Source organism: Chlamydotis macqueenii, chromosome 5 (assembly GCF_036417535.1).
Source record: "Chlamydotis macqueenii isolate bChlMac1 chromosome 5, bChlMac1.mat, whole genome shotgun sequence".
Taxonomy (NCBI): domain Eukaryota; kingdom Metazoa; phylum Chordata; class Aves; order Otidiformes; family Otididae; genus Chlamydotis; species Chlamydotis macqueenii.
The window spans coordinates 10,029,577-10,057,325 of record NC_141560.1 but is presented as its reverse complement, the minus strand read 5'-3'; the positions used below and the strand labels follow the sequence as shown (position 1 = coordinate 10,057,325).

Genomic DNA, 27,749 nt, shown 5'->3' with positions numbered 1-27,749 from the left:
GCCGGGCCCCGCCATGCCGAAGCGCTCCTGCCCCTTCGGGGAGGCAGCCCCGCTCCAGCGGAAAACGCGCGTGGGGCTGCGGGAGCTGAGCTGCGGTGTGCGGGGCGAGGAGTACCGGCGGGAGGTCTTCGGTGAGCTGGGGCGGGGTGGAGGGGGAAAGCACCAGAAGTCGCAGTCCCGCCGGGCCCGGCCCGGCCTGGCCTGGGCCCGCAGGCCTTCCCGGCCGCCTCCGCTCCGGCGGGGCTGGCGGCGGAGCGGGGGAAGCCGGCCCTAACTCTCCTCTCCTCTCCCCTCCCGCCGGCAGAGAGGACCCGGCGGCTGCTCTTCAGAGGAGCTCAGGCCTACATGGAGGGCGCCTGGCCCGCCAGCCCCGCGGTCACCCGCTCGCTGGAGCCGGGCGAGGAGGCCCAGGACGGCAGCGCCGGGCACCGCTGGAGCGGGCAGCTGCTCATCGGCCGCGACGGGAAACTGCTGAGGCACCCCGCCGCCGGCGAGAAGGGTGAGTGGGCCCTGCCCCGCCCTGTTGTGTGGGCCGGGCTCCTGTCAGTGTCTCTCTCCCAAGTTCTTCTTTATTGACTTTTCTTTAAAGGATTTTTGAGACTTGAGCTTCACTGACCGATTTAGATGCTGTTGCATGTGTGGTCTGCTTGAGAATCTCTTGGTGGTCTGGCCGTAGAGCTTTGTTGGTTCTTTCTCTGCTCAAAGCCGTGGGCCCTGTGCCTGCAAAGTGCTGCCACCTGTAGCTGTGATGCTGAGTGGAGATACCACGCTGCAGTTCTTAGAACTTCCAGGTGCTTTCTCTGTTTTGCTCTAAAGTATGTCTCTTCTTAACTGCATCTTTTCCAAGCAGTTCCACCCGTGGGAGTTTCCAAAGCCTGTTCATCGTGCGTAAGAGCTGCCGATGTCAAGGAAGCATGTACGCAGTGCGACCAGTTCATCTGCCAGAGCTGCAGCAGGCTCTGCAGCTGCTGTAACACAGTTACCTGTTCTTTGTGTTCCACTATTGAGTAAGTGCCTTTTGAGTTTTCAAACTTATTTTAATTATATATACCTTGAAAATTGGCTGTAGCATATGAAGATCCAACAGATATCTAGCATATCTAGTTTAGCCATCTAAAGGACTTCAGCTTCCTTTAGCAGCAGGAAGACTGTCTGAAACATGGAAAATAAAATGCCTGTGTGAAGTAGTGTAATCAGTCTTGGTGCAAGTCTAGTTTAGCTTCTTATTTAAATGTTCTAGGAGGTGAAAATTCCTCTTGCCTTCCAGCTAGCAATATAGTATGTTGGCCAATGATGAATAAATATACTCTCAAGGAGTAATTTTAAGTTTTTGCTATCATTGTTAACAGTTCTATGATATAAAGAAATATCAAGCATGTTATGTGGGAGTCCCGTGGTTACAGTTAATAATGGAATAGGATAACGTTCTTTGCTATATTCCAGAAACAATAGACACACAGACTTTGTTTTGTCGGGTTTTCTTTTTTTTTTTTTCCTTATTATTTTCTTTTTTTCTCCTTTTTTTTTTTTTTTTTTTTCCCCTAGTTATGGTGATGTGGGAGAGCAAGTTCTCTGCAATGGTTGCTCGATATTTCAAGTCTGAAACTTGATGAAATAGCCTTTGTGGCTAAGATGTCCATAAATTTCATGAAGTCTCCTCCTTACGGCTGGTCAATTAATCCTTTTAGCATGTGAATTAATTATGAATTTTCTATGTTTTATATCTTTATATTGTACTTTTTAATATTGTAGCTAAATAAACTTTTATATTTTGAGGTTTTCTAGATTATCTTGAATCAACTTTCTGCTTCATCTCTAGTTATGATATGCCTATCTGGAAGGGGCTGCTTTGTGCTTTTACCTGGCGTTCCTTATGTGATATAGAATTCACAGTATTCATTCAGTGTCTCTCCACTTGTTGCTCATGTTAGGCACACTTTTGTGGGATCAGAATAGAAATCGCTTGCTCCTTGTGTGCTTTCAGGTGAGTGTAAATCTGTTCTGGACACAACATTTTATTTGTGGGCTAGCTAGGAAAAATCAGCCAGGCCTGAAGGCTTTTCCAGAGAGAGAATTTGCTGATTTACACTGAAAAACTTTAACCAGCACAAACATCTTATGATTACTGACAGCTTGAATGGTTTTAATTGTCCTTTCCGTGATAACTTTGATAGAAAGAACAGTGGTACACCAGGCTTGGAGCAAAAAAGCTTTTCTCAGTAGTTAATTGTCAAAGACTGATTTTCCTGTACCCTCCATACAGGATCTTTCTGGGAAAGCGGCTTCTTTGTAAAAGTTGATCATCTACACTTTAAACTTCATGCTGTCCTGAATACCCACTCAAAAATAGCTCATGAAGTGGTCTGAAAAATGGTCATCACCCAAGCATACGTCTCCAGAAGCTAGCTCATTCCTCATTTTCCTTTCATATCACTGCATAGGCCAGTTTGCTTAGTATTGTTTGTGCTGTAGGAGTGAGACTTTGGTTAAGTACTACTGGAAAGCCCCTCGAAGTAATTTTATTTTACTGTTTTTGCTATGTTCTTAAAAATAAAAACACTAGACTTTTCATCTTGCAAACCAACTATGTAAGACACAACTACAGTGGTCTTTACCTCAGGAAAATGGTGAGTTAAGTGGCTGATTTCAGGAAAATCAGTGGCTGATTTCAGGAAAAAAAGGAACAGATTTGAGGGGGGGAAGAAAGAAATTCTCATGGCACTCATAGCTAATGCTCTGTTTCCTAAATTGTTTGCCCTGAATTCCCAAAGCTGAGTCTGAAACTCATGCCTCCCAGTCTTCTCAACTGTGATTAGTATGTTTTCCACAGAGTAACCTTTTTTTAATCTCTTCTTCTCCACTGTAGCCATTTCTGTTTGAAGAAATGGAAAGGCCCTTGCTCTCTTGCAGGGATATCTTTATTTGACATGCTGTTGAAAGCACACTGGGTGCTTTTACATTTCAGAATACTGCAACTAACCAAACAGAACAGTAGATACTTTAGCAAAGGCTGAGGTTATAGCTCTTGCTGAATAGCAGTACTTCTTCATAGCTGCATATTGCATGGCTTTGGATGTATCAGCCACAATGAAGTGCAAGCTGAGGTTCTTTCCAGCCCCAATGGAACACTTTCTGTAACTATGCAGAGACACTTTAAAAGCATTTGTGCCCTTCAGGGAATGCAGGGAGGCATCACTTCACTGCTAGCTCAACCATCTCTGTGCTAGCCTGGTCTGGTTTGGTTCCCTGTTCTGCATACTTTGTAGCCAGTTAAAATGGGAGAGTTTGCCAGTTGCAGGTCTTGATTTTGAGCAACTGTAAAATGTATCTTGTCTCTGCTCCCAAACCAACCAAACAACAAAAAAAAGTCAGTCAGGTGAGCTAGTAGTGAAAGTACTAGTGTGTGCAGTCGTTCCACAGTATTATTTATCTTTTAAAAAATGTAATGGGTTAAGTCAGCAGATCTCTGGTGCAGTTCCCAACTGTCAGATATCACACGACAGATAAAGATATTGCTCTTACGGTAATCGTCTCAAAACACAAAGCTGAGTTTTATGAATGGGAAGAATCTATGGGTTAATGGACTTAAATGTTAGCTTTAGGGAAGAACTTTAAAACTTGGCTTTGTTTCATTTGAAGTTCTAGGCAATGAATAAAAATGTTTTTCAGTCAAGCACATTTTTCAGACTGAAACCTTTAAGTATGTATCTGCTTTTTCTCATTCTCTCCTGAGGGTGAAAGACTGAAAATACTTTTGCTTCTAGGCTCTCAGAGACATGAGGCATGTTGTTTACAAGTGATTTATGTTTCAAAGTAGTTGGTACTTTTTTTTTTTTTTTCTTTCTGGCTCATTTAGCCACTGCTGTATTTCATAGAAAGCTGTTCTCTAAACAGTGACGTGGATTTGAGGCCTGAAAGTTCTTATTTGTTATCCTTTAGCCGGTCCCTTGAGAGATGGTTGTTCATTTGAACAGATACCCAATGCGGAGTGAAGAGCTGGGAGAAGAAAAAAGCAGGAGGGCTAGAAGCGAATGTTTAGAGACTGGGAGGAGCAGGGCAGGAAGAGCACAGAACAGTGTGGTCAGTTCTTCCATCGGGAAGGTGCATCATACATGTGAAATGTTTTTTAGTGATTACCAGCTCACTTGCTTTCCTGGCTTCAGAAGGTGCGACAAACTGTTTCTCATGTGCTTTTATCTCTCAGAAGACTCAAATCTCATTCTTGAGGAAAGTTCCTGCTCTAATCTTGCAGTTCTTAGATGAACAATGAGAAGTAGGACTGGGAATTGTTTTTAAATCTTTATATTGCCTACGGAAAAAAAAAAAACCTATGGGAAGGGAAGAATCTTTGGTTGAGAAGTCCAAAGATTTTTCTCTTTGTCTAACTAACTCTTACTCACAAGGCCTTGTCTGTTGCCTCTGCTTATAGAACTGTGCGCTGGGTACTCCTGGGACTGCAAGTGGGAGCTGGGCAAATTGTCTGGTTTATTAATTGAGCAGGAAATTGTTTATTTATACTGTGCTTTGTTATTATCGTATGTTCTTCCCCTCCTATTCAGTGCAAAGTGTCAAAAAATCAAAGTTTGCCCAGTATTCAAAGGGAAGGAGATCCTCTGAGGAGACAGCATATTGATTGGTGAAAATATCCTACAGTAATGATTTTACAGATGGATGAGAAACTACTTCTGAGGCTTGTGTATCATTACTGGTGAAATAAGCCTCAAAGAGCACGGTTTTCTGTCTAAAAGGAAGTCAGCTGGTCTGATCAGGATAAAATAATTTCCTTTAAGCCTAATATGTGAGTAAATACTAGAAATGTATGGTTTCAGACATACCAGATGTGCCTTTAAGGACAATCTAATATGGTAAATAATTACTTCAGTAGTCTTCAGTATCTACAATCTGCGTTAGAACAAAACCACACAACGTTATGAAGTACTTCAGTAAAAAGATCAAATACACTTGAGTTGCCTCTGTCAGTAGCATGTGCCCGTTGCATGCGTCCCTCGTGGTAGTGTTGCGCTCTTAGCGGTTAGATTAGATATGGTGGTTACACAAAATAACCTTCGTCCTGAGTGCACAGTGAGTAGTTCCTTTGCTTGGCAGATCAGATCAGAAGTCTGTTTTCCAAGAGAAAAGTGAGCTGTTCCATAGATGATCCAGACACACTAAAAAAAAAAAAATCTTGGCTCAGGACACAAATATAACCAGTGCCGTTGTGTGATTGGTACCTCTTTTGTTTAATACAGCCAGCACCTAAACCTCTTCCCCTCCTTTCATTTTAGTGTCATACCCATTTGGACCCTGACTTGTAGCTAATTCATAGCCTTTTTTTTTTTTTTTTTTTTTTTTTTTTTCTCTCTTTCTTTCCTCTCCTTTCTGGGCAGGTGATAACTAGATGCAGCTGGATTTTATCTTTGGACAGGGCATAAACCCAAAGTTATTTAGATGTAAGTGATGGATGATGTCTGATTTTTTTTTTTATTTTTTCTTTTCTTTATGAATGCGGGTAAGACATTTATGCTGTGCTTCTGTGGTATATTTGCTACCATCAGGTGTGAGATACTAGGAAGTGGCAGCAATCTACAAATGGTTTAAATATTCTGAATCTTTTTTGAAGAGGTGCAACCAAGAACTAGAAATGGAAACAGTAGCTTTGTCCCTAGGTTTGTTATGTCTAATTCTTTTTGAAAATGTACAACTAGGCTCTAGGTGAATTGGTTAGACAACAGCAAATGCCAGCACTACACAAATAGTAAGTACTTCTCTTTAACCATGCAGAGCCCTACTAGTAGTTGCATGATGGTTTTGTGTTTTGATGAGATCAGACTGGATTAAAAAATTCAATCCTAGCGATAAATCCTCAGTGCCTGGGGAAACCCCGGATAGTATAGAGTGTGACAGTGTATCTCCAAAGTTTGTTCTGTGTATGTCAAGCTTCTCCTGTGTTCTATGTGGTGGCTTGCCATCAATTATCAGACTAAGCTTAGATCCCAAGCTATTGTAGAAGTGTGTGGGTTTGTCCAGGCAGAGGTAAGAAAAACTCAAAGCATCCAACAGAAGCACTCTACCGATGGGCAGAACAAAACTGCTACAGCAGCATGAAGATTGTACAGCCAAACTTTGTCGCATGATGTTGGGTGTTACAGCTTTGCACGTGTGAAATGAGAGGCTTGGTGGGAAGCTCTTCCCAGAGAGCATCTTTCTTCCAGCAGGCTTTTGCATGAGGACAGATAAAGCTAAGAAAGACCACGTGTACCTTGATGTTGAGTTTCCTTGTGCTGTTTCTTCCACTCTCTTTAGGGTTTTTCATTACTGAGTCTTAAAGGGGAAGGTAGCAAACTTTGAACACTGTGTTTCGTTTGTATTGAAGCAAATTGGCTAACCTATTAGAAGTAGCCAAGAGGCTTCAGAAAATGTTAATGCTTCTTTAAAAAATAAATAGGAGCTATCCACTGCTTGTGGATAGAAAATTGGAAGAAAAGTATTCTAAATCTTACTTTCTATTTTACATTAATAAATTGCAATACAGTGAAAGTGATCAGACACTGTATATTTGATATTTTAATGACTATCAGTTATATACATAACTCTTCTTTTTGTATAGAAACTTATTTCTAACAATATTGAAATATACTTTTTATAGTTAATTGCATTTTGAACTGCTACCATTGTAATACAAGTTTTAGATATATTTGCTAGAGTGGTGTATTCTGGGCTTTTGTTATTTTGCTTTTCCTTAAGGAAAAGCCTCAGCTTCAACTGGAATCAAATTATTATGGCTTACACTTTTTTTATTACAAGTTTTTTAGTTCTTGTGGTTGTGATTTCCGTTAAAACCTGATAGTAAATGTTATTTTACTTACTCTTGCAGAGGTTGTTGCTTAAACATTTTGTGGTTGTTGGATGGATTTACTTTAAACTTTAAGATTTATTTAGTTGTGTTTTCTTACATCATTTAACTCAAATGTAATAGTAGAAATCATGATCCCCTTCTCATTTGTTCTGCTTTCGCTTGCTTTGTAAGATACGGATGTCTTCCTGTTTCTTTCCTTCACAAATACAGTGGTAGGTAGTGGGGCCAGATGTCGACTTGATAACCTGCACAGCGATGTCAAAATCAACATCGTTTCACCAGGTTCTATCTTGATCTGTTCTGCACACACATGCTCTTCAACTTGCACTGAAGTTGTGAAAACTGCCAGTGGCTCCTTGCGCAGGAGTCCACTTTAATCGGATTAGAGATTTAAGATCCCATTTTACCTTTCGGTAGAAGTTTCACGTTAAAGCCACAAGGTGGCATCACGGTGTTAGTTTTGTGTAGATTCTTACCCAAGTTTTTTTTTTGTTTGTTTGTTTTTTTCTTTCTGAATTCCTCACAGTTTAATTGATACAGTTAGAGTTGGAGTGGTAGTTTTAGGGGGAGGTGCTTTGTTTTAAAATATCTCCCTCGTAAATCTGCAGGTCCAAAACAAATGCTTCCAAACCAGAATTATTTATCCAGAATTCTTAGTAGCTTTCATAAAGTACAGCCTAAAATTTAAGATGACCATTTTGCTGTCTATGAAGACAAAAACAAAATGTAAATCATTCATCAATATATTTTGATAAAATTATTCTTTGAATTTTAAGATATCAGTATCATAAACACACAGCTGTATCACTTTTCTTAAGAAACAAACAAATACCACCAACAAAAAGAACCCGACCAAACACCTTCTGTCACACTCCACATTTTGTTGCATTAAAGGAATATATCACACACAAGTTGTTTCTCATAAAGACAGGAAAGAGTGATTGCTGTGCCAATAGTAAAGATGGATTTAGAAATGAGCGAGCAGGCTAGCATCACTAGAAGGCTGCTGTCCATCACCTTTGAATGGTGGTGGCAACTGGGGGATGGTCCTGATGACTGAGAAAAGGTGAGGGTTATGCCATTCTTTGAAGAGAACAGTTTGAGGAATCACAGGCTGGTCAGTCTGACCTCAGGCCCCAGGAAGATGATCATGTGAATCCTAGTGCTGTCCAGCACTACATTCAGGCACATGGAGGCCAAGAACATAATTTGGAACAGTCAACGTGGATTTATCAAGGGCAAATTATGTCTGACCAAGCTAACTTTTCTGATGAGATGAGCATCACCAGATGAGAGGAAAGAAATGGATGGCACTCACCTTGACATTAGCAAGGCTTTCAACACAGTCCCCCAAATACTGTTGTGGAAGCCGTATTGGAGAGGTAGGGTTTTGGACAGGTGAACCACAAGGTGAGTAGAAGCTTCACTGGACTGTCAGATACAAAGGGCTGTGACTGGCAGGGCAAACCCAACCAGTAGCAGTTTACCGGTAGCATTCCTCAAGTGTTGTTACTGGAACTGATGCTGTTGGATGTCTTTGTTAATGCTGTGGACAATGGGACAGAACAGACCCTCAGCCAGTCCCTGGAGGATGCTGGGTGGGGACAGTGGTCACTTCCTGAAGGAAGAAGTGCAGGAGCCTCAGCAAGCCATAGAAGTGGGCAGGCAGGGGCCTCTTGGATTCTGTGAGAGTTAAGTGTGAAGTCCTGCCCTGGGACAGTCATGTCCATAGCTCAGGCTGGGTGCTGACTGACTAGAAAACAGCTTTGCAGGAAAGGACCTGGCTGTCCTGGAGAGTGAGCTGCAGCTGAGTCAGTGTGTCCTTGCCGTGGTAAAGGTAAACTGTTGGGCTGCATTAGCAAGAGCAGAGGCAGCACGGTTCCCCTTGAGTGTGAGATCCAGAGGTGTTGCTGTAGGCTTTAGTTGTCCTGAAGACCCTAGAGTGCAGAGAGCTGACACTAAGGGACAGGAAGCCTGGCAACTTCCAGTTCACAGGTGGGGCATGCCTGTGACTTTCAGAGTCTATCAAAAGCACAAGTACTTTATGATTTTTCTTGGGCTTGCAAGGCTGTATATTCATGTAAGGTGCTTTTGAACACACTTAGGAATTTATAGTACTGCTGAAACTCTTCAGCACTCTTAGACCTGCTGCATTCTTCCTCTGTTCTCCTAAGCATTGATTACTGCTAGCTGTCAGAAATGAGGAACTGGTAAAAGGATATGTGGTCTTAGTATGTCCACTTCCACTTTCACATCCTGTTTACTCTGCTAGAACTACTGATATGATGAAACTTACATCCTTAAGTGGGCTGTGCTGTAGAGTGCAGCACTCTGCAGAATGTAGATTCCCGAGCCAAAAGAAATGATTACATTTTCAACCAACTACCTTACATACAGAAATTAATGCACTTTTATGTATCTCAGTCCCAGCGAGTTTCGTTTTAGGAGCTTAATTCTCCCACACTTTCTTGCACTGAGTAATACCTCGCTAAATGAGTAATCTGATTGTTCTGATTTCTCTTTCCGTGATAGCGAGATTATTTACTGCCCTAAATTAGATTTTAAAATATTTTTAAACTCAGTAAAACAAGCTTAGAAGCCTGGGACCGTAGTCATTCTGGATGAACAGTATAAGGAATTTAAGTATAGTAACATGTATGGCAGAAAATATATAGTCAATGTGCAAATTTTCACGGTCTCCTCACAAAAAATAACTGTTAAAAGAAGAAAGCCAGCTCAAATACTTCCAGAACAACCTGGAAGTAAACCAGGAAGTCCTCACTTCTCTGAAAGTGAGAGGACTTGGTCTCAGTTGGGTGTGGTCCCATGTATTGCTACTTGCAATGGTTTAAGACACCTGTGTATTTAGATGGGTCAGATTTTCAGATGAATGCAAGAACTTTCTTACTTAGCCATCACATGGAGTAAAGATGTTTTGTAGAAAACTGCTTCATTCATGTGAGTTTGTATCAGCACTGTTGAACACAAGCATCTCTAAGTCCTGAAACTGTCTTTTCTTGCTCACCTATCCAATGTTGGAGTACACTGTCTTAGTGAGACCAAGAAGTCTTCTTCTCTTTGTTTACTCCATGCACTTTCCAATATCCATCTGTTTGTGTTTAGGATCATTGCTATAACCTTTTTTCTTTACATCTTATACTGACTTTCTTCCTTCTGTGATGATGCTACTGATACGGATACGGTAAGAGCTTGTGCACTTCTGTTCGCCTTCACAGCAATGCATTTTCCATTTGTGGAAGCATAGTGCTGTGTTTGCTCTGCTGAAGAGATCATCGAAGCTCATTATGCTGTCCCTTCATTGTTGCTGGTGCTTGTTAACTACTGCAAAATGGTGCGATTTGGAGTTCTTTCATCTTTTCCTTAGTGGCAGGTATTGTCTTTGGTTGTGTTTTACCGTGCAAGTATAGCTCAATCTGCAAGAGCTATGGCTTGAGCTGTGTTTGAAATGTCTGTAATATTAATGTCACAGGTAGTCTCTTCTGCCCAAGTTAAATGAAAACTTTCATAATAATGAGTGCTTCAGAAACACTGTCAGAAATGAGACTACCTACCCTTTAATGTTTAGTGGCATACATCACTTGGATGTAAAAACTAGTTCAAATCTCACCACTTGTTCTCTGTATTTTCTTGAGAATTTCATTTCTTGTGAGGCTTTTAACTTTATTCCTCCACTCAGAATAGTTTCTTAGTTTGCTTAACTCATGCTACCATCTGTTGTTCAGTAATTACTCAGAGCCAAGACGGCTGATGGAGATCTGAGTTCTCTTAGATCAGCACTTGGCACCGTGAGCTTTTTCACAACCCAACAAGCAGTTCCAACAGCTGCATGCATGAATCACTTAAGTTATAGTACCCTGCAGCACCCTGTAAGAATGAGTTTTGACAATCTGGTCAGATGCCACACAAGCAAAAGTGCTATGAACTGAGCTCTTTGAAAGGTGTGACGTAAATTGAAGATCATTATTTTGATACTTATTTTGATGTAACATACTCTAAAGTTTCATTACTGTTCAGAAAACTTTGGGAATACCTAGATTGCACATAAAAATTTACCATTAATTACAAAAAAAAATTCAGTAGGCTGGGGGGTGTGTGCATGTGTGTTTGTTTGTTATAGCAAACTATTCTGACACATTCCCTGTGGCATTTCATACTACTGAGAGACAGTTTGCCCCAGCAGTAGAACTGCTCTTCACATGCTTGAGTCAGTCTATATTTAAACCTGTCTCCAGCAGTATTTTATTTCAGTTGTTTTAGTCTGGTTTGCTTAGCTGTGGATACATTCTTGTTTATGCTGTGTGTTTATTGAAAGATTTACTATCATGTACTGTTCTTCTGTAAACACTACAAAACATCATTTCATTCAGAGTTTAGCAAGCTCCAAGAGCACTTCAAGATTTGCAAGAGGATAGTGTGGATTCCTTGTTGGCTTTGTAGCTGTTAGCTGATTGCGCTGACACCAAGCCCAAAGCACTGGTGTAAGTCAGCCTCGTGTCACTGGGCAAACCGAGCTACACAGCTCAGGATCTCATCCCACGTTATGATTTGTATTATGCTCTAGCATTGTCGTTATTTGTTTAATGATAACCATTGCTTTGGCTGAGTATTTAACAAAGGATCATTCACAAAAGAATTTATGGAGTCCATATGTTTGTATTTCACTTAGCTGCCTAAATAAGGGGGCGGGCAGGGAACAATATGGAGGTTATATTGTCTTTATTTTGAAGCTGCATCTGCAGACTAGCTGGAGCCAAGCAGGGTAACTAAAGGATGGGACAGTATCATCAAGGAATAGGGTGTTGAAACTTCTTGGGCAACTTCCACAGAGCTGCCTGGCAGGACTTCCCCCCGGTTCCTCTTAGAACATTAGATCAGGGGGTCCCAGGGGACAATGAGGGATGGGTGCCAGAGATGGAAAGCCTCAGTGGTTCTGTAGAAGTAGGATGGGAAAGGGTATGATTAAGTCTTGTGTTCCAAAGTTTAACCATTTTTTTTTGAGTTGGACTGCAAGCCTTTCACACCACTAGAAAAGTGGATTAAATAGATCTCAGGATGTACAGACTGCAGACTGAGGCAGGGAACTCGAGGGTGCTGAAGACTGGTGTCAGTTTCCCAGACTTTACAGAGTTCTTAAGAGTTTATAAGAGTTTTAAAGATAATATGTTAAGTGTCTTCCGTCAGCAATTTTCAACCAATGACTTATCAGGGATTTAACTGTATTTTTATAGAAAACTCTGAATAGGTAAGACTTGATAGTTCATACCACAATGAAAAGATAAGCTAGATACAGGGCAGAACATTGGTCTGTTTTGCTCTCTCCAGGTTTCTTACATTTACCGGCTGAAAACTACTCAAATTTAGGGATGCCCTGGAACAGAAATGGATGCCAGACAGCAAGGGATGACCAGATTTATTTATTTATTTTTTTTTTAAAAAATAACTTACTCACTTCTACTAAAAAATGGGAGTGCATGATGAAAGGTGCTGGGCAGTTAACACCTCGTCTTACCCTCGTGATTTCTAGTTGTGCTTTTGATATTAAAAATGTCAATAGGAATAGGAAACCACTTTAAAACTCAATGGGAGACATGCTCTTTTCTTTGCTTAGGCCAATATTTCATGCCAAAATACATCAGTCAAGATTCTACAGGAAACCTGAGGATGTAGGTTTATATAGACAATGTAAAGCGGTACTATAGGGTTGGGTCTGATGACAAAATTCAACTCTCCTTACTACAGTAAGGAATTGTAGTATCCCAAATAAGATTTCATTGATAGAGTACAGCTCCTATGTCCATCTCTAAAGGCAAATACTCGGTTGTCTTCAGTATTTTTTATCTTCTAGAGAAGCCACCACACCCAGACCAGCAGCAGGCACAGTCCTGACCCACGCTGGAGGCTATGGCCACGACTTTCTCCCAGTCTGTGTGCCACACCAGACAGTGCTAATGGGAGAAGGAAGGACTACACTATGAACTAACTACCATACCTCCTTTTGCTCGTTGAATCTGCACTTGCCTGAGAGACCAGGGAAAGAGGGTTTTGCAGCTTCCTTTAACCTTTAAAAGGGAGCTTAGTGGTATATTGGGTTGCTGAAGTGTCACAGTGACCAAAGGAGCACCCACCATCAGGACACTGCCCAAGAGAACATAATTATTTAAAGCAAGAGGTATGTCAGTTCATAACACTTTCTAGAAGGGAATGCAGAAGAAGACCTGAAATAGGCTAAGAAGGCATAAAAAAGAATGAGAAGGCAGGGGAGAAGAGGAGGAAGAAATCCATTCTTTCTTGTCTGCTGGGAAGAAACAAGCAAGGAGGAAAGTGTAATAAGGAAAACGTTAAAAGGCAAAATAAAGAAAACTGACATTCAGACAAAACTGGCTTAAGAAAGGGCGAAGGGACAGAACAGAGCAGCCTGGTCTCTACAGGTAGCACCAGCAATCTGCATCCAGCCTCTGTGCAGCAGGGAAGTGAAAGCCCACCTCCATGTGGCAGCTTTTCTCCTGCTCCCAGGAGAGATCTGCTCTGCAGCAGACAGGCAGATGGCATTGCCGTTGCCTCTGCTCCTGTGGGGGATTTTTCCAGATGGGGAGTTGGAAGCTTCTTTGTGCTGCTACAGCCTTCCTCTCCAGCAGCCCTCGAGTGCTTGGGGCCTCCACCAGCCTGTGTACCCCTATCGTATGCTACTTAAGACCTCATACTGTGAAAATTTCAACTGAACCTGCTAGAAAAATAGGTGTATTTATACCTAGAGTTTTCTCCATATTTGAAAAGTATCCTTGTTGACTTTTTCTTTCTTGTAATGTATGCTTGTATTTTTTAATTACTGGGAGATTGCTAATAAAAACTGGGCCACCAGCACTGATCTGAGAAGAAAGTTGATATGACTCTTTTGCACAGAGGAACCCCGGACACCGGTGCCTCCCTCCCACACTGACTTCATCGGTCAATCTCAGTGCTTTCCTACAATGTTAGGATACCCCCCCCCTACCTCTGACAAAGCACAGATGTGACAAGTTTCTCAAAGCACCACCCTCATCACAACTCAGTAAGCTGATTATGAGAGTTAAAAAAAAAAATCCATTTTAAATAACAAGCAGTGACTTTTGATCTCCACTTCCTTAGAAGCTGAGCAAATGAGCACAGGAAGTAAAACTTGGGAAGAGTAATGTGATTTCAAGTTTTACAATCAAGTAAAGGGAGATATTAAGTTTAACCTCTTTATCTTAGTTACACATTAAGTTTATGACAGCCTCACCTGTGTAAATATGTACATTTTGTCCTGCTTTCTTACACTTCCCTTCCTCTGCAGCTTTCCAGTCTGCAGTTGCACCAAGTGACCTTGCTCTTTCCACTTTGTTTTTATTCAGTTTCATTTTATGCTCATTACTGGTCTGTCAGCAGGTATTCCTGTCTTCCTGTTTAGTTTCATTTCCCCCAACAACATCAGAATAAGGAACAATTGCAGCAGCTGGAAAGCTTAGTCTATGCTGCAACCATCTGAAGCATAGTATCACTCCATTTTTCATTCCTGAAGTTTGTTAAAGGGCTGATGTTTTGATGTTTCTGCACATCCGTAAATCCTTTAAAATCACTGGAGCAATTTATCAAATACATTAGAAAAGTTCATTAGTTATTAAGAAAAAAAAAAAAAAAAAAAAAAATCACTCAAATGCTGTATGTTCCCCAGGTGCCAGGCCTGTGTGTGTGTGGGAAAAGGCATTGCCATTGTTGTTTGAAGTCAGATTTGCACTTCACTGAATTAAAAATAAAAAGCCAATTTCAGGCTAAGGAGCCTCCGCAGTGCGGACCTTGCCCTCAGCCGTTCTGGGGCTCCCGACGTGTGGCGAGCCGCTGGAGCCAATTCTGTCAGGAGCGCTAAGTCAAACTGGAATAGTCAACAGCAGTCGGCAAACTGGAAGCATGTGCAAAGCTATGGGGTACAGCTGCGCAGCTCCAGGTGCCAGCCACCTTAAGGGAGCTGGCAGCTCCAGCCTGCACTAGAAACAACTACTGAGTGACCTGTAGCAGACAGGTGAAAAGAACATCTAAGGCATCTATTTCGGGCATGACACTGTGGGAAGGAAACGCAGCAACCACCAAAACAAGCAGCTGAATGTGCAGCTGAATGTGCCTGGTGGTCATGATGTTAATACAGCCTTTCAAAACCAGCCAAAGGATCCTGTTAGAGTGCAAAGCCTAATGCAAAGCAGACATCATCCTGCCCTTGAAAGAGTAAATACCACGCTGGGCTTTCTCTCCTCATCACTTCCCTGTTCATGCCAGGAGGAAACCTGGCGTATCCAGCCTGCCTGTGCCCATCTCATGCAACGCAAGGGCAACTGTTGGTGTTCCTGCGTGAGAGGGCTGCGCCGACAACTGCCAGTTCAGTAAGTGACAGTGTACTAGAATACAATGTACTCTTTGTAAACCTGAGAAAATGATCAATAAAACATGTACAAACTCAACAAAGATACAGACTTTGCTTAAAACAGTAAGGACAGTGAACCTGGGATGACCAGAGTAAAACAAAATGAGGAAAAGGTGGGGTTTGTACTATTGCAAGCATCTCAAAGCAAAGCTTCTACCAAGTCATACAGATTGTATGAAAGTAAAGTAGTGTACAGGGCTTGTCAGTCTTTAAGTATACATACATACAAAAAAAAAAAAAAAAAAAAAAAAAACCACCCACATGAACAACCTTTCTCACTCAAGCATGTGCTCTCAAATCCAGGACCTAAACCACTGAACAGCCTCACAGACTGGCTGAGGTTGGCAGGGGCTGCTGGCGCTCGTCTAGCCCAGTGCCCCTGCTCCAAACACAGTTAGCCAGACTTCCTTAAAGAAATCCAGTTTGTTCCAGTCGCTCTACTTCAATAAGCTGAAGGAAGAACAGTATTACTGGTTTTGCTTTTTTCCAAAACAATATAATGTTTAAGCACTTATTTCCTGATAATTTTAATCCAAATTCAATTCATTCCTAGGCACTGTGCTGAAGATCACAATATTTTGTTGTTGTTGTTGTTTTCTCAGTACTACACAACAGCTTTCTGGCTCACAGCATCCCTGCTGTAAGAATATAATAGTGCAAGTAGGTAGAGTCTACAAGTAACTAAAGATCCCAACATTGGGGGTAGGAATTGTGTCTCCTCTGTTTCTGTGAAGAATTTTCACTCTTGTACTCAAAGTAAGAATAGCTTCTGTGGGGGTCAAAGTCATTATCTTCTTGAAACAAACTCTGAAGACCTGGTGAAGGTGCAGAATACAAGCAGTTACGGTGATATGACAGAAGACATGAAGAAACAGGAAAAAAAAATCATAAAAATAGAATCTTAGCATAGAGCAGGGCTACTTTTACTACAGGAAGATGCAGTAATCCACCTCTGGGGAAACAGGCAGTGAGCAGTAACAGGCAGATGACCATGTGAATCAGTGCTTTGGCAAAGGAGAAACTGAGAACTGAGCTACAAGCACACTGAAAAACCACAGAGGGAAGTAGTGTTTTCACATACAAAGGCCTAGACCTGGTCCGAGAGAGAGAGAGGATCCACCATGCTCACAAATCCAGGACAATGACCAGCAGTTAAAAAAATTCAAACAAATACTAAAAAAAAAAAAAGTGGGGGGGGAGGGAAGTGACACACAGGAACTACTGTAATAAAACGTTTTTGTTTTAAATTATTTCAGACAGAGCAACTAGTCATCACCTGATTAGAATGCAACATATGTTCCATTAGACAGAGCTACCAAGCGTCTGTACACTCAGCTGCACTGGGGATAATAAGCTCCCATTTGCTATAGGCACTGTGTGTTCTTTTCATTTCACTTCTAGTGGCAATTAACCTCCCTGTTATTAAGAAAATTGAGCTAAAAGTGGAAGACAAACACACTCATTTGCCACACTGAAGAAACAAGATCCTTTTACAGACACTCATTTCTTCAAATGTGTTTTTACCTCTGAAGCTCTTTTAGATACAGTGAAACAAATCAATCCTTCCTCCTAACTTGTCATTTCCCAAACGTCTCAGGCAGAAATCCCACGCAACTCTTACAGGCACTTCACGTGTGTGGGCTTCTCTTCTGCCACTCCATCTCCTTGGAGTTTGCATTCCCACTATCGGTTGTAACCTCTAATTTGGGACCACCATCCTAAATGCTGCTACTGGAGATAAAAATCTGTCTTAGCATCATGTGCTTTCTAAAAATCAAAGGGTATTTTATCTGACAGAGATCTTAAAAACCCACAAACCTTTAAAGAGTATGAAGAATACAGTGCTCTTGTATTGAGCGATAAATGCATGTAAGCAATATAAAGTAGCAGACAAGGAATTTCACCCCTAGTTAAAAAAAGGATCACCAAATTCAAACAATCAAGGCCACTCCAAAAGCTGTCATCATTTGCTTCTCGGGTGGAAAAATCAGGAAAAAAATCAAGTACTCGAGGCCTGCGTGACAGCAGTGCAGCAGCTGGGGAGCGTGTGGAGGTTACCTTCTGGAGGTGTGATGGTGTAGAAAGAAAAAAGAAGAGCGAGCAGTTTATTTTCTTGCGGGAGATGGGAGGTCATAGTTTGTGCAAGGCTGGGAATGCTATAAGCCGCAGTGATCTTCACCCAGTTTAAAGGAAGAACAGCCTGGCATATCCTAATGGGATGGTACTGGATGCTTTAGTTAACAGAAGAGAATATAAAACAGAATTTGCAGTTACCTGGCTTCTGCCAGTATCTCTTAACCCCAGATCGCACAAGCAGCAGGGGATCTGTTTTCACCAGTGTTCAGCTGACCTCATCTCCTGACTGCAGTCAGTGGGACAAAGAGAACTGCACGTTACTTATTTACTCTTGCAAATGTTTTTTTCCTTCTGCTTTTCTCCCAGTCTGAGTTCCTGGGCTGGAACATACGTATACTACCAATGTTCTGCCCTTGGGATGCACCCTCTTCACTGTGATGTATGACACCAGAGCAAGGTGATATTTGTCAAACCCAGAAGGAATAACGAGGAGGTTTTGGCTGTACAGATAAAGTTTGGGGGTTTCACATAGAAGAGCTAAAGGAACGTGCAAGGTTTATGCAGTCTCTGCATACATGGTACAAAAACAAACGGAGGTGAACACACTAAGATCACTTTTGTGATAGGATTTTCTGTGCTAAATCCAAATTTACAAACGCATTTTATGTTTGCAGGTAGCCAGCTGTAACGCCAGTAATCATTCAATTATAGACGACAGGCAAGGTGTTTTGAATAATCACAGGCAAAATGAGGGAAAATATCCAGAAGACCATGCATTCAGGTGTGGCCCTCACAGCTCACTGTTGCGAACAACACTAAGATTCCTAGCCCTTTTTGGCAGCTTCTTTGTTTGTTGTTTTTTTTTTGAAGTTCCATTTTACATGTGGGAATTAAAACAAAAATCCATTAGCAACAAGTGGCAGAAAAGCATTGTTCTGAGACACAACCAACCTCAACAGAACTCGACCCATGTCTGTTCCTGCATTTGGAAGACCAGTTTTCCTGGGGCAGATTATGGTAACCCTTGCTCAGTTGTGTTGCCTATATTTGGATATATGAAGTGTGCTAGTTCAGAACTTGTCAAGGCTTGCAGACTTGCAGAAGAGCTCTTTGGACTTCGTCCCTGGGCTGGCTGGAAACTCAGATGAAGGCTTGGAAGCAAAGGAAGGAGAGCAGTTAGGAGACCAGACCTGCAGAATGGGATAGGCTGTCCAGCATCAGTGCAAGGTATCCTCTACAGACACAGATCCCTCCTTTCACATTCTCTCCCTGCATCAACTGCAGTACATTCTACAGGGAATTACAGCCTATTTCTTGATCCAAAAAATATTTTGCCTGTTTAATGGCTTACAACAGTTCCAACTTCTGTGCTTACCTTGAAGCACACTGCAGTTGTTCTCAGATGTTCTGGTATTTTTCTCTGTATTCTTGTTTGAAAAAGGACATTCCAGCCTTGTACAACTACCTCCTAGAAGCAACCAATATTAGTCCCCAGAAAGGAAACGCAGTATTATAGATTGTACACTGGCCCAAGTGACTGGAACAGAAATACCTTGGAAGATTAGGGCTCAGTAACACAATCTCACCGGCATCAGGAGGACAGCCAAATGAGGCCTGTCCTCATTCACCTCAAGACAAACTATTTCTGGCACAGACTGTATTTCTTTTAACAAACATTTTCCAAAATTATCTTTGCATAATGATCGGCACAGAGATGAAACAACTGCAGAGGGGAAGAAAAGCCTAAACCCCTCAGTGATACACACATCAAACTGGAGAAACTGGAGCCAGTGTTGCATCTCTACAAATTCAGAAGGCTCCTACCACAAGAAATAAGACCCTAACTTGTTAAAGCAATTTTTATTTAAGTATTTGGAGGAGAGGGAAACTTTCATATCATGAGAAAAAATACTAAAGTTGAATGTTGTTAAAAAAAAAAAAAAAAGTGAAGATGATGGGCTCTCTGTGCAAATACAGCACCTTCTGATGGAAAGGGGAAGCGAGGGTTTTCATAACATACTCCCTTTCAAATAAAAAAATTAAATGCTAGTTAACTGCAGTACATGTCATCATTTTTTATACAGTCAAGAGAATGAAAACCAAAAAAAAAGCAATTTAAGAGAACGCAACCTACAATGGAATAAATTCATTCGCAGCAGAGACAGAATAAGACTGCTTTTATGAAAATTACAAAGAAACATGATACAACAAAAATAGGGTGTGGGGAATTTTCCACTAAGATTAAAAATGAAAAACAAAAAAAAAATTCACTTTTTGACACCATCATTATTCAAACACATAAGAAGTTTCAACCTAGTTTTTTTCTTATACATGGGAAACACTGTTAAAGTGAATCTTCAAGAGTGAGAAGGCACCATGAACTGTTGGCTGATACCTTTAATGCACACTCAAGAAAAAAGAAATGATCTGGCATGATGCAAAAAAAAAATCATTTAAGTGTTTATATATATTCATATATCGTCTCATAAAAAAAAAAGCGGCAACAAGTCATTACTTCAGTGCCAAAATGTACTTTTGTCTGGCTGACTCACTCATTAAGATGATTTCTCACTTAGATCTGTATGGTATCTTTATACAGTGGTGAAAGTGTGATTTTGCGTTGTTGCATTTCATATTAGATCGGTAAATCAAGCATTTTCTAGGTTCTGAGAAGCCAATCCTACGAGGTATTCCTAAACTCTATGCAAATGGAATAATTAAATGCACTGTCTAGAATGGAATACCCATCTGTACGACGTGGCAATTCCACCGGATTCAGTCTGATATGTAATGTCTTGTAGCAGATGTTATAACAAAAATAACTTTTGCTTTTTGATTTACCTCACTGAGGCCATTAATGCTGTTCCTATAGTTGGTTTTCTGGAGTTGGATGACACTTCACTGCTGTCCAAAATGAGTTTGAACCATAACCCTCCAGAGTTTGTTCACTTTGTTGCTTATATTATTGCACTAGCTACTAAAGTCTTACATCTTCCTATATAAATCTAATTGTTCAGAGTGCAGATTCTATATTTAGATAATGAACTGTATGAAATAAATAAAATAAGGGGATTTTCTGGTCAGAGTTGCTGATATGTTGAATACCTTAATTATTTCTAAAGTAAACAGTTTTGGTGTATATTCTTAAAAACCTACAGTCATTCAGCATAAAAGCCTTGATGTAATACTTTAAGAATGGATTTGTTTTCCTTCTCAAAAATGCATCAAAGAATTGTTTTAAATACAGAATCTGTGAGGCTTCCTACAAATTCATCTAAATCGTAATACAAACACAGTTTGTAATTCAGATAATATAGAAAGTTCTCTAGTGTCCATTGAAGTAAGGTCCCCAAAATGCAGTCTGTTTTGTTTCTGAATGGGAAAACATTGCAAAACATTAAGCGGTTCCACTGGCTGAATAGGAGAACTGAGGAAAATGAGGTCTTCTCTCGTTATCTACACAATCCATGCTGTCATCTGAAAAATGAAAGAAAAAAAAAAAACAGTAGACAACATTTGCTACCTTTCCGATTTTAAGTAAACAAACAGTAAGATAATGCATGGTAAAGTTATTTCAGAAAATTCCACTGTCGACTTTTTCAGTTGTCCACTTGCATATACACAGTGTGTGGCAGATGTACTAGTGCAAAACTCATGAACAGAATTATTTTCCAGAGGGAATGTGCAGATTTGGAAAAGACAACAGTACAAATAATTTCACTGTCTTCTAAAACAGGGTTTTCATTTTCCAAACTGGAAAGATGTGTGGAAGGTTTCACACCAATGTACCAACTTCTTGGTCAAATACATTATCTAGAAAACCTGCAAGTTTAAACTGATGCCTTTTCACATGTTCTAAAGAGACCAGGTAACATTACAGTAAATTATTTCTGGTTATCTGCAGAACATAGTGAACAACATTTGGGAAACTTTACCTTGGTCAGGAGGAGTGATTGTTATCATCTGTGCTGTAAATTCTTCATCAAAGTATCTCGTATCTGTTTCAGATGTAACTTGTGGCTTAAATGGAGGTACAAGCTATGAAAAGCAAAAACATACTGTCCATTTACAGGTTCTTGCAGTACTGTTTGCAACAGGTAGAATTTAAAATAGAGTTACAAGCTACAGTGCCTTTCCCTACACTCCTAAAATAAGTTTTAAAAATGCCAGTTCATAAAGAAGGAACCACACACAGTAAAAAGTATTTATTTAGGTGTCCACTTCCTATTTATGGGGCATGTAAGACATTTTGTCTCTAGGATTTAATTGCACAAAGAAAACCTATAATTCTTACATTTCTTCCAGTAATAACATGCTTACAAATGTTTAAAAATAATAGTATATGCTGGTTCCCCACCTAATTATATGGAAATTACCAACTGCATTTAGTCAGACTTATGCTTGAGGAGGATGAAAACAAGTAAGAAAGATGCTCAGCGACACCAAACTGATCAGCTAGACTTGCGTATCACCACAAGGGTTGTAATGTTCACAAAAAAATTTTAGCTAGAGAGATACCGTGTCCATGCAGCTCTGACTGCAACTGTGCTGCTGGTTGGACCAACCCAGGAGAATTTAGGACAAGGCAGCAGCAACAGTAAGCATTTATAGTCCTGGTCTCCAAAAGCTGTTTGATATCAGCTCTGAACTTAGAAAATCTGGGGTGTTTACAAAAAATTGAGTATGCTTAGCAGTGAACGTTCTTCTCTTGTCACACCACGAGTCGCATTATTTGGGTTTTATTCTTGACACTCGCTCGGGCAGACAGGCTGGTAATCACCCATGTGTACCTCGGCAAGCTCCAGCAAGAGGAACTCCAGATGGAGCGGAGCTGCTTGACTGGGGCTGGAGGAGGAGCGCGCCTGGGAAGCGGGGTGGCAGAGCTGGTTGCATACAGATGCACAGAGCTGGAACCAGTACAATTTCGGAGGGCAACAGAACTGGGATTAGACCTCGCTCACCTCCCCACTGCAGGATGCGGTACAAACAGAATGTAAACACTGTTCTCAGGCCTCTCACAGAGGACATGTAATAGCTCTCAGCGCTGGGCTCCAGTTTGCCCACCACTGGGGTTAAGCATGGCCATCTTTTAATAGCACAGAGCCACATCAGGCAACAATTTAGGAGCGTGAGTGAGGAAGTGTATGGCTTCCAATCTGAAACTGCAGGGAAAGATTTATCAAGGCAACTGGTAAATTGCTCCAACTGGAATTAAGCAGTGACCCCGAGACTTGCACTTCTGCTCGTACAGAAATGAGACCACCACTGACAGAAGTCACTACCTGGAAAACACCAGCAGATCTTCAGTGCACAACCCATCTCTTCCCCACCCCCAACTTATGCTCCAGTTTAGATCTGAGGAATCATTTGCTTCGCAAGTCGGTAAATAAGAAAAGCACTAGCTGCAAGCTCCCTATTGCCAGGATCGTCTTTCTGATCTGTTTTGAGAGCACCTAACAGTGTTGTCCACACAACAATCCAATAAAGCTCCTCCTTTTTCAATGTAAAGACTTTAACAAGTGTAATCTACACATACGGTAGTATTTCCAAATACAATGAAACATTCTACAGTTTAAAACCAATTTTTAAAAATTAAGGGGCATAAAAATTCTGTTTATTATAAGAGAGCATAATTATAGTATACATTAATAATAATTTTTTTTAATTACTAATGATCCTCTCTGCCCAAGGATGGCTTCAAGAAGCCTGGCAAGTGTTCCTGTCAAAAAAAAAAAAAAAAAAAGGTCCTTAGAAGTGGTCTTTATGTCCTGAATTTAAAAAGGAAAAGGAAACAGGATATCCCAAAGCATGAGTCACTCTGAGCCTTGCAGTCCTCCTGAAGCTGTTGAAGAGGGAATGCTTCACATTGTAAGTTAATAACACGATTCTCAATCAAGTCACACCACCATATTCTGTATAAAAACCCTGTTGAGGATGAGCATTCTTTCTTCCACATTTTACCTCTGTTCTCTTTCTCCTTACAGCAGTTTTCTGCCTAATCCTTAAAGCGAGCCTTGGTTTGTTTCTGACAAGCTGTGCATGCACGTGTGTGTGACGTTCTGTCTGTCCTTTTAAGCTAATGGTGGTTTTGGCACTCGCAATGCTCCCAGTTGCTCTAGCTTGCTGCGTGCAGCACAGAGTGATTTAGGACTTGGGCACTGCAGCAGACACCTGAACTACGCACACCAGAATGACTTGGAGCAGCAATCCTAAGTCAGGAGACACGTGTAGTGGGCTAGCACTGCCTGTATAATTTTCCCTTTTATTTTAGTATCTGTTAAAAGCAATCTGAGACAGATTATGATGTACCCGCAAGACAATTTTTCTTTTCCACTAGCTGTCAAATTCAGAACATTAAGCTGGAAACAGAGGGAAAGCCGCAGAAAGCTCTAACGCTGGCTTTACCAAGCAAATATGTTGCTTTACTGAAAAGCTGTCACTGCAAGAGCTCTGCAGTTCAACTGGCAGAGAGGTGCCACCTGTAGCCTCCCACTGCTGCAGACCAGCATGATACCCACAGGCTTACGTTGGTTTAAGAGACAAAAAAAGACCAGAAAAAACCATGTGATTAAAATCTCATTGCGTATGTTTTGCTTGTGGGTGGGCAAACAACTGCAAGTTACATCGCACCTTTCTTTGCACCAGAGACAAACACCACCACACTTTCAGGAGAGTCTAATGAATATTTTATATTCTTGGGACAACCCCAGTTATTCAAAACTCCATATAATTCAAAGCGAAGCTATGTTTCCAAAATGCTTAATTACAAAGTAAGTGTTCTCGATTACCCCGAGCCCATATCCATAAACACATTCACCATTATCTAGAGACAGTGGGTAACCAAGCTTAGCACATGAACACCTGTAGCCAGCTGACAAAATTCAGTTTTTATCTGTGAGATTGCATTTCAGGTAAATGCTGCAGGATTCTTTTTGGACCACTCAGAATGTAAGTAGCAATAACTCACAGGCCTTTTGAAATGTCTTCATTTGCACAGCATGGCTATTTTTACAGTAGGTAATGGTTTACATCCAATTTCAGACGCACATGCTAACAGGACAGGAGCAAAACCAGAATCCAGTCTCCTTAGATATGCCAGCGTCAGAAATAGCCTCAATTAGCACAGTGTTTTTTCCAAAATACGTAACATTTGGAATTTCCTGGTATTTTCCACAACAATCTGAGTCAGTACTACTATGGGACAATTCATGAAGGCTTTCTCAGTCCAAAAGGTAAATAAATTGCCTCCAGCTTGTGTGATTTCTCCTCCATTCAGGGAAGCAGGACTACCATCAAAAAACAAATAACTGTGCTGAAGACATGTGAGCCCTATTATCGACTTTTATCCTTAAACTGGAGGGGAGAGAAAAAAAAAAAAAAAAAAAAAAAAAGAAAAGCAAAACTCCAAGTATTCAGCTTGTCAGCTGGGCGAAAATGGACATAACCTCTTGCTTAAAACAATAATTCAGATATACTTTTTACATTATACGGAATAAACTCCATGCAACTCCCTCCTACCCTCATGGCTGCACACAGCTCTCTCTCAAGGGATGCTTTGAAAAGACAGAGGTCTACATTCTATCTACGCTTTCAAGGCACAAAAACTTATTTTATGATTTTTCAGTTCCCTTTAGCCACACAAATCTGTGAGGAAGTGAAAGAAGAGAAGGAAACAGAGCAGTCTTTGTAATCATATATCGGCACTGGACAATTCTCCCACTACGGTATGGAGAACAGTGGTGTTCTGCTCTATTTTTTTAAAGAATACAAACATTGCTAGTAGATCACTATTAGTTTTACCAAAAGACTCCAAAGAATTAAAACTTGGTTTCTGCTAAGCTTCTTACCTGCTCCCACCAACCAGAGGGAGAACTAAACTGTACTTAGAGATCAAATGAGATCTGATATCATGAGGGGCTGCAGGGGGAAGGAGGGAAATTGGGAAAGGCTGGCATTGAGTGAGACCATGTGGCACCAGTAGATGGGAGCCTCGAATCACGAGACCCCTGTTTTAGTTAGCTGCATTCCATGTGAGTGCAACGGAAAATGTGGCTGGTGAGAATCAAATGGGAGAGGACAACAGCAGATCACCCTGAATGCACAAAGCAGGGCATCTTGGAGGAGTGGAATCGGTTACCTGTGAACAAAGGGAGAGTGAGGCATAGACACCCGATGAAGCACACTCATATGGAAAGGGCTGGGCGCTCTGACTTCAGTGGCTCCCCACTGGAAAGCCTATGAACTCAGTGCGTCTCAAGGAAAACCAATGAGTGCACCATGAAGTGCAGACACTTCACATCACCCCTCTGGCACCAAAGGAAAAATATGAAGCTTGGATTGAGGTAAAAGCCTACGCTTCTCTGCACTTGCCTATTCAGTCTAATTTCATAATTCAAGACAGGAAAAACGCAAAGGGAACAAACAGCCCATCTTCCACTACTGCTTCTAGGAAGTTTCGCTTCCAAATGCTCAGGACCCAACAATAACACCTGGGCTTGCAAGGGATACATCAGCTGACAGCAAGCAACGGCAACAAGAATTCACAAAGCCATTTTAAAAGCTTATATACTGTCTAAACTTGGAAGCAATTTTGGTTACATCCTATTTATTCAGTCACAGAAACAAGTATCTCATTGAGAGATACTCCTCTCATTGTGAAAAAAGCTGTGGGTCAGAAGTAATCCCATTACAGTATTTTAAGAAACACAAAGCAATTTAGCTGTGTTAAAAACAACTGCAAACCTGTTCCATGGAGGGCTTCTGTGTACCTTACAGAAGGCAACAAAATTTGAAACATCCAGTACATCCACAGCTACAATCCCCCTTGGGAGAACAGTTGTATACATACCTTTTTCTCGTATACATCTTGCCAAACAATGCCAGCAAAGAATTTGTGCTGCATAATCTCCTTGGCATCATCAGGACCACCACCTAACCTGTTTGGGGCAAAGTAAGTAATTTAATGTTTGTGCACAGTTATTTTTCTCATACATTTTTATTAAATGTTAGTGAAGAAATTCTGAGTTTATGTAACACATTTGGGATCAGTTCTAGCATTTGCTTCATATTTGTTTTTTATGCAAGAGCTGTGGCTTCAAAACAGTTCCCACTAAAAGATTTGAAAACATACTAACAAACAGAATTAGAATAAAGGTTTCTGTTAAACAAACAAAGAAAAAAATAATCATCACAGTTCAAAAGACCTGCCCGTCAGGAAAGATGCTGTCCCTAGGGACCGCAGCAGGTCTCTCTTTCTAAATTAACAAGTGACTACCCCTTAAAATTTTCCAGAGCAGAGTGTTGCCACCAGTAAAAATGAATTTGATTTTGAAGTGTAAGAGAGGCAAGGATTTTTAAGACAAACTGATTTATGCAACCTGATTTAAATTTCCATTAAAGAAAACAGTTGACAACTGCAGTGATAATATCGTGTTGTATGCAAATCTCTCCTCCTCCTTGGCATCACGAAAGCACAAAGGGTGTTTTATTGACTGAAGGTATATCAAGATAAAGCACTTTTATTCCAAAATAAAACTGTCCACACAGCTTATAGATGCGATCAGTTTAGTTGCAGTCTTGAGCTAACAGATGCTTAAATTCTGCTGTGGAGGTTAAAATGTTCTCTGAAAGACTGAACCACATCTGCAGGCAAAGGCATGCACCGAGAAAACGAAACATACTGAGTAATCAGCAGGAGACTTACTTTCAGGTAACAAGGTTAAGAGGACACTCAGGATTTTAAGTACAAGAGATGCCACCATGTTCATCCAGGCTGACCTCTAGTATCTGCCTGTTCTCTCTTGGTGCCACTGGCAAACAGATATTACCCCTATTTTAAGAGCTTGGAACAATGGCTCTCCATGACCAAGGCTAGAGCTATACTGCTACAGAAAAAAGGGCCAAGGACTGTTCTTTGAACCTGAAGCCAAGCTGCCTGGCCAGGCCTCATCCATGCTGCAGAGCAGTTGGCCCTGAACCTCTTCCGGGACACATATGGTAACCCTGTGGCCCTAATACATGATTGTCTGGGGACAGAGACGAGAGTTTTGGTTCAAAATATCAGAGATAATGTGAAGGCTGCTACAGCCCATCGAAGCGGTATTTTTACAGCTTGGGACTGCACGGCGTGCTCTGGGATGTAGCTTGAAGGCACAATGCTATTGGGAACGCACTGGACAATCGTTTAGCGCAGAGGAGTCAAACATAGTGACACTTTGTCCATACTGCTGACTGGGAACAGATCCTGGTGCATGCAATCCTCTCAGTCATGTCTGAGCACCATCTTCAGAGAGCACAAGCTGGCAGAGGCCATAGCTGTACAAGAGAGACCAAGCAGAAGTGACCAGCAGTTCAGAGTCCATGCTT

The 27,749-nt window shown here is 41.1% G+C and overlaps 2 protein-coding genes across 4 annotated transcripts in view; one reads left to right on the top strand and one right to left on the bottom strand.

Moving 5' to 3' along the window:
- SIVA1 (SIVA1 apoptosis inducing factor) lies at window positions 1–1,786 on the top strand. The gene is made up of 4 exons (XM_086749136.1): window positions 1–131; window positions 305–499; window positions 851–1,007; window positions 1,546–1,786. Exons 1-4 carry the CDS (start codon window positions 14–16, stop codon window positions 1,601–1,603), a joined length of 528 nt encoding a protein of 175 aa, XP_086605262.1. The 5' UTR covers window positions 1–13; the 3' UTR covers window positions 1,604–1,786.
- A 17,442-nt stretch (window positions 1,787–19,228) lies between these two features.
- The window catches only part of AKT1 (AKT serine/threonine kinase 1), a 75,629-nt gene continuing 67,108 nt past the window's right edge, over window positions 19,229–27,749 (bottom strand). For all 3 annotated transcript variants that reach the window (XM_086749069.1, XM_086749071.1, XM_086749070.1), the window contains exons 12-14: window positions 26,233–26,320; window positions 21,320–21,422; window positions 19,229–20,861 (exon numbers count right to left, since the gene is read on the bottom strand). In XM_086749069.1, coding sequence (XP_086605195.1) covers window positions 20,782–20,861; window positions 21,320–21,422; window positions 26,233–26,320 — 271 coding nt within the window. In that variant the 3' untranslated portion in view covers window positions 19,229–20,781. The remainder of the gene's footprint in view (window positions 20,862–21,319; window positions 21,423–26,232; window positions 26,321–27,749) is intronic.